General features: G+C 44.5%; 1 protein-coding gene across 1 annotated transcript in view; it reads left to right on the top strand.

The window, feature by feature from the left end:
• The window catches only part of LOC122982321 (proline-rich receptor-like protein kinase PERK2), a 25,942-nt gene that overhangs the window by 13 nt on the left and 18,429 nt on the right, over window positions 1-7,500 (top strand). Inside the window, exons 1-3 of the mRNA XM_044351509.1 lie at window positions 1-19; window positions 2,077-2,204; window positions 4,805-5,041. The exon at window positions 1-19 is cut by the window's left edge and continues 13 nt beyond it. Coding sequence (XP_044207444.1) covers window positions 1-19; window positions 2,077-2,204; window positions 4,805-5,041 — 384 coding nt within the window. The remainder of the gene's footprint in view (window positions 20-2,076; window positions 2,205-4,804; window positions 5,042-7,500) is intronic.

Here is a 7,500-nt window from a genome sequence, read left to right as displayed (position 1 = left end):
TCTCTCTGGGCGGCGTTCAGTACGTGTCTGTATGACTGACACACACGCTCTCCTTCAGCAGGAAGCTGTGATGTCATCACGCTCTCCATCAGCAGGAAGCTGTGATGTCATCACGCTCTCCTTCAGCAGGAAGCTGTGATGTCATCACGCTCTCCATCAGCAGGATGTGATGTCATGTTTCCATGGCTTCAGCTCTGACTGTCTCTCTGTTTGTGTTTTACTGCGGTCGACAGCAGAGTCAGTAGCTGTTCACTGTTAATATTCACTAAACAGTCGTAGAATCGTTCATTTTCTGGGATTTTGGTTCATATTCGCGTCACATTTGACGACTGTTGTTTAATTTCAGGTGCAAAATCAGAAATGAAACTATCAGGTTTAGAAATGTTTCAGCTTTTATGATCTAGAAACAAAACTAGAATCCAGAGTCTCCATGTTGAGTTCATGTATGAAGGTGCAAACACCTGAACATCACAATCATTTTACTCACCACAGAAAATAAATGTAGAGGAGTTCAGAGGCAAACTGACAACTCAGACTGGAACATTACGTTCACGTCAAAGACAGTCGACGGTGCTTCAGCCTGGATTTACGCTGCAGCCCCAGCGTTGTGCCACAGCATGGCGTTCCTGCAGCGTGGCGTCCGTGCAGCGTGTGTTTGTGCAGCGTGTGTTCGTTCAGCGTGTGTTCGTGCAGCGTGTGTCTGTGCAGCGTGTGTTTGTGCAGCGTGTGTTCGTGCAGCGTGTGTCTGTGCAGCGTGTGTTTGTGCAGCGTGTGTTCGTGCAGCGTGTGTCTGTGCAGCGTGTGTTTGTGCAGCGTGTTCGTGCAGCGTGTGTTCGTGCAGCGTGTGTTCGTGCTGCGTGTGTTCGTGCAGCGTGTGTTTGTGCAGCGTGTGTCCGTGCTGCGTGTGTCCGTGCTGCGTGTGTTCGTGCAGCGTGTTTGTGCTGCGTGTTTGTGCAGTGTGGTGTTAGTGCAGTGTGTGTTCGTGCAGTGTGTATTCGTGCAGCGTGTTTGTGCTGCGTGTTAGTGCAGTGTGGTGTTAGTGCAGCGTGGTGTTAGTGCAGTGTGGTGTTAGTGCAGTGTGTGTTCGTGCAGCGTGTGTTCGTGCAGCGTGTTTGTGCTGCGTGTTAGTGCAGTGTGGTGTTAGTGCAGTGTGGTGTTAGTGCAGTGTGTGTTCGTGCAGCGTGTGTTCGTGCAGCGTGTGTTCGTGCAGCGTGTTTGTGCTGCGTGTTAGTGCAGTGTGGTGTTAGTGCAGTGTGGTGTTAGTGCAGTGTGTGTTCGTGCAGCGTGTGTTCGTGCTGCGTGTGTTCGTGCTGCGTGTGTTCGTGCAGCGTGTTTGTGCAGTGTGGTGTTAGTGCAGTGTGGTGTTAGTGCAGCGTGGTGTTAGTGCAGCGTGGTGTTAGTGCAGTGTGTGTTTGTGCAGTGTGGTGTTAGTGCAGTGTGGTGTTAGTGCAGCGTGGTGTTAGTGCAGCGTGGTGTTAGTGCAGTGTGTGTTCGTGCAGTGTGTGTTAGTGCAGTGTGGTGTTAGTGCAGTGTGGTGTTAGTGCAGTGTGGTGTTAGTGCAGTGTGTGTTCGTGCAGCGTGTGTCCGTGCAGCGTGTTCGTGCAGTGTGGTGTTTGTGCAGCGTGTGTTTGTGCAGCGTGTGTTTGTGCAGCGTGTTCGTGCAGCGTGTGTTCGTGCAGCGTGTGTTTGTGCAGCGTGTGTTTGTGCAGCCTGTGATTGTGCTGCGTGTGTTGGTGCAGCGTGTGTTCGTGCAGCGTGTGTCCGTGCAGTGTGGTGTTAGTGCAGCGTGTGTTAGTGCAGTGTGGTGTTAGTGCAGCGTGTGTTAGTGCAGTGTGGTGTTAGTGCAGTGTGTGTTAGTGCAGTGTGGTGTTAGTGCAGTGTGTGTTAGTGCAGTGTGGTGTTAGTGCAGTGTGTGTTAGTGCAGTGTGGTGTTAGTGCAGCGTGTGTTCGTGCAGCGTGTGTTAGTGCAGTGTGGTGTTAGTGCAGCGTGTGTTAGTGCAGCGTGTGTTCGTGCAGCGTGTGTTCGTGCAGCGTGTGTTCGTGCAGTGTGTGTTTGTGCAGTGTGTGTTCGTGCAGCGTGTGTTCGTGCAGCGTGGCGTTCATCATGCCTGAAGCTGACAGCAAGTGTGCAGCCATGCAGCCAACCAGCAAACTGTCACGTCGTATCGAGGGGACTGACATGTGGGGAATAAGGTCTCGGCTTGGTGGACGTGCTGGGACCCTGTAGAGCTGCTACATGCGCCATGGCAACCGCTGCATCCGCAGCAGCTCAGTGAAAGACAAACTTTATTGTTCATCACAAATGAAAACGTGTTATTCTGGGCGTGTAAATGAAGAGTGTTTATTGTTTCTAATGTTGAGGGAAGCAGCTGTGAGTTATGAAGGGGATGTGATGTGTGATGAGTCCTTTATAATGAGGGTCATATGCAGGTTTAAGGCCCCCGTTTACTCCTGATATCATGTGACACTTTGTAGAGGAGGCCACGGTAGCTGCAAGAGAACTGTAGCAGGATGTGATGTGGAGATGTGAGGACTCAGCTGTTCTTCCAGTTCCAGGGTTCAGACGTTGAGACGCTGTTTACATGTTGGAAACTGAGTTCTGTCGTCGGTCTAAAAGGTTTTCATTAACGCTCGGCCGGTACAGGTTTGCTAAGAGTTCGATATCTTTCCTTTTTCTGATGTTTCTATTCGTACGTACTCAAACTAGAAATTTATTTTGGTATTTTTTACAGTACAGCAGTAATGAAACAGAGTGTGAACAGAGTGAAAAGATACAGATTATGGTTGTGGAGTGTGAACTGTAACGTGTTTCCTGAGTGTGAACGGAGGTTTAAAGAGGCTGATTTGTGATATTTTGATCTGTACAGACTTGACACGGTTAGAATAAACATGTTTACCTCCATCCTGACCTGCGCTGCAGAGTAGAAAGTGGCTTCATTCGCAGCTAACAGGTAACTTTTCATTTGTTACTGTATTTTTTTAAAATGCAGCGTGCTGATTGGTCAGAGAGACGAGCGCCCCCCCCCCCCCCCCCCCCCCTCCGCTGCAGCACAAAGCACTTGTTGCACTTTGACACTTTCAGTCTGATCATCGCAGATCAAATATGAAATATTTCTCCATGTTTGAGCGGTAGATTGAGGCCTGTAGCGGATACGACGTCCTACATCCAGTTCACTTTATTTTAATTCATGTAGGAAAACGTGCTGTAATAAAACAGAATGAAAAGTCGTTTGTAACAAAAATCATCATCTTCATCTGAACCTGCACTCCTCATCCAGCATCATCAGGTCTGTCAGGCAGAGACCGTCCTGTAGCTGTGAGGTCACGGCTTCAATGCCGTTAATAAGAGAGCACAACGGTGCCCTGATCCTTCTCTGGATGTGTGAGGGATGAGCTAAAAACCAAAAAAGCTCCTCGGTGAGCAGAGTTAGCGACTGGCCTTCCTCTGTCCCTCTGAAACACAGTAAACTATCTTTATCTGTGCATCATCCTCCCTCTCCTGACTCACTGTACACTATACATGTACCGCTGTGATGCTAACTGCTAGTGCTAACGGCCGAGACTTACTGTATGCTAACCATGAGTGTGTTCTAAATGCTAAGCTAACTCTTGTGATGTTAAAGTTGTATGCTGGTTAAGACTTTATACTAACTTCTGTATGCTGCCATTAATACTGTGTGCTAAGGTAATGCTAACATGGTAAGATAAGCTGACTATAAGCTAACTGTTGCTAATTGCTCTGCTGCTGTTATTTACTGTGTGCTAAGCTAATGCTAATAGAGTTAAATGTGCTTTTTGCTTTTAACACAGCTAGCCAAGAGAAGCTGGCTGCAACAACATGGCGGACGACCATCAACGGTATACAGGAAGTCATGTGACAACATTTCTCCCTTTCAAAACAAGACTAGAATCTTCCCACAAACTTTATTTAAACAAATGACTTGTTACAGCTGCAGGAAGTCGCCTTTACAACACCAGAAACTTTATTTAAATAAGTTAACAAACGCAGCCAGGAGTGCTGTCATTTATTTTTAGTCTTAAAACTAATTTTTTTAGGATTTACTTTAAAAATCATTATTTTCTTTTAATTTGAAATATTAAAATCGTTTCATATTAACTGTGTATTTGGTCAAATTCCCAATATTTCCAGTCACCGTACAAGAACATATACAGTATAAAACACTAAAAAGTGTATCGCTTATTAAGTTTACTGGCTGAAACTCTAAATACCCTGCATGGCCAAAAGTATGTGGACACCTACATGTGTGATAGTGTGATACTGGTTCCAGTCTTCCCATCAGATTCTGGACCCGCAGCAGACTTTTTCCATTAATTCTTAGGTCACAAATCACTTGTATTGAGATTTTAACAAACATGAACACTGATTACGTTTTATCAGACATTTACACTGCAGTATATATTCAGTTTGTTGGTAGAAGAACCACCTGACTTCCTGTATACAGACGACCTCTGCGGTTGACCTTTTGTGACTGTCGTCCGCCATGTTGCCGCCGCCGCCGCCGCCTGGCGCTTCTCATACTTTGCTAATCGCTACATTGCTGCTATAAATACAGTGTGCTAAGCTAATGCTCATAGTGTGCTGTAATGCTAACTGTGCTAACGGTGTGTGTTTATGTGTGCCTGTCTGTTGTTGTTGTTGTTGTTGTTGTTGTTGTTGTTGTTGTCTACCTTTCTCTGTTTCTCTCTTGACTTTATTTTTCTCTCTTTTTTCTCTTTCTCCCTCTCCCCAACTCTCTATCTTTCTCTCTCTCTCTCTCTCTCTCTTTCTATCTCTTTCTGTCAGGTCTTATTCCTCCTCCTCCACCTGTTCTACTACCACCACCTCTTGTCGTTCCTTCAACAACCCTACTAGCATCACCACTCCTTCCTCCACCTCCTCCTCCTCCTCCTCCTCTCTCTACTCCTCCAGCCTACCTCCTAACAGCCACGCCACCTACCATCAGTACTGCTGTCCCGCGCGCCTCCGCCTGCCCAAGCCTCCCTGCGCCCTGCCCCCCGCCAAGCACCACGAGCAGGCAAGGTAAGGGCCAGAGTCCCCCCCCCCCCCCCCTTCCTCCTCCTCCTCCTCCTCCGCAGCACCCACAGCCTCACCCGCTGCCCCCCCCCCACTCTGCCTCCATCCAGCCCCCCCCCCCCCTCCAGCAGGGAGCCGGGGGAGCTCGTTCAGAGTGAATCTGACGCAGCTTCATCTTCATCCTCTTCATCTTCAGCTGCTGAAGGTGTCGACAGATGTTCAAACATCACCGTAGCAACCTTATAGATGATGTTAAACTGACTAATCAATTACTTTGACAACAAATTGGAAACTGTTTTGATAATCAATTATTAGTTGAAGCTTCTCAGCTGCTTCGTCTCGAGGAAACAAACAATAAATCAGTTTATTGATCACGTTTTAAACCAATCACAGCGCGACAAATTACAATCACAGTAAAATGACATCAGGAGTAAAAATGATAAAAAAATATATTTTATTTTATTTTATTTTAACAACAAACAACATAAATATCAGAATATGAGCTCCAGTGTTGGAACAGACATGTATTGATGAATTAGATTATTTAAAAATAGAAATAATAAACTATTAGAGCCGTTAAAACATGAAGATGTTGAGATGATCACAGACAAGCTGTGATACATGACAGTTATGATATCTATTATTTATTAGTTTTATTGGGAGTTTCCAGCTCTTTGTGAGGTCAGTGTTTGTTCCCACGTCATCCTACTGGCCTGTAAGGATGGTGTAGGATGGTGTAGGATGGATCAAATATAAAAGAAAACGTCTGTTGAGCCTCAGATTCACTCTGAATGCCCCCCCCCCCCCCCCCCCCCCCCCCCACCACCACCACCAGCCTCCCCTATAAAGCTGCAGTAGTCATTAATATTGTGTAGTAGGTCCCCCCCCCCCAACACACACACACACACTCACACAGGAAGCAGCTCTGAAGGTGAAGCAGCCTCTCCAGTCGCTCCACCATCACACCTCCTCTCTCTCTCCTCACCCCCCCCCCCACACCCCCACCCCCCACCCCCCCACATCCTCCATGCTGCTCTGACACCTCCCATCCTGAAGCTGAGCGCCATCACCAGCAGCTGTATCACATATTTCATAGTTTTTATTTCACTAATTATATATATTTTTATGATTTCTGTTGTTTCTAACATCAAACAACAACAATAATATAAATAAATAATACATTAAAAAACAATTAAAGATCAATAAGATCAATAAAACAGTTATAACCTGACTGCAGGTTGTAAAGGGAGATAAATAAGCATCAGACTACAGTCACGTCATCTTTGGAAGCTGAGAAAATGTATTTCTGTTTATTTTTTTATTCTCTTTTGTAAAAGCATCAAAGACTCATAAACACAGTTCAGCTGCATCAGCAGGAAGTAAAAAACTTACTGGAAACCAGTTTACGTGGATTTAGATCAGAAAACAGCTGATGTGAGTCACATGACTCTGAAAAGCTTCCTGCCTGTGAGTGATTAGACTTCAAATATATGATAAATACATATACAACCACATCCATACTGTATACCAACTATACATATACACACACACACACACACATATATATATATATATGTGTGTGTGTATATGTATAGTTGGGAGTATTTCCATGTGATGCTACTTTCTACATTTCAGAGGGAAATATTGTACTTTCTACTCCACTACATTTATTTGACAGCTTTAGTTACTTTTCAGATGAAGATTTGACACAATGGATAATATAACAAGCTTTTAAAATACAACACATTGTTAAAGATGAAACCAGTGGTTTCCAACCTTTTTGTCTTTTGACGTCTTACAAAAAGCAGTGTGTAGTCGGGGTCACATTTCACATGTCTATGAGTTGTTAACAGCTCCACCAAATAGTGATTTTTCCCTCTAAACTTCTCACATGCTTTCATTTCAATAAATGTTCAAATGATCCAATATTTCAGCAAAAATCAAAGATTAGAGAAAAAGTCCAAAAACTGAAAACAGATTTGTGTATCAGAACTTTGTTTTTTCTTCTTTCCTCTCCCATTAATCATCTCACCACCCCTCAGATTTATCTGCTGACCCTTTGGAGGGGCCCGACCCCTAGGTTGGGAACCACTGGACTAAACTAGCTAACTGTATATAAAGTAGTGTAAACTAGCTCCACCTCCAGCAGCTACAACAGTAACATGCTGCTCTAACACTGATGCTTCACTATTAATAATCTAATGATGTCATATATAATAATATATCAGTCAGAGGGACCAAACCACTACTTTTACTGCAATACTTTAACTACATCAAGCTCATAATACTTATGTACTTTTACTGCAATACTTTAACTACATCAAGCTCATAATACTTATGTACTTTTACTGCAATACTTTAACTACATCAAGCTCATAATACTTATGTACTTTTACTGCAATACTTTAACTACATCAAGCTCATAATACTTATGTACTTTTGCTTGTAATGGAGTATTTTTACAC

This window comes from Thunnus albacares, chromosome 5 (assembly GCF_914725855.1).
Source record: "Thunnus albacares chromosome 5, fThuAlb1.1, whole genome shotgun sequence".
Taxonomy (NCBI): domain Eukaryota; kingdom Metazoa; phylum Chordata; class Actinopteri; order Scombriformes; family Scombridae; genus Thunnus; species Thunnus albacares.
This window is presented reverse-complemented; position numbering and strand designations above follow the sequence as displayed.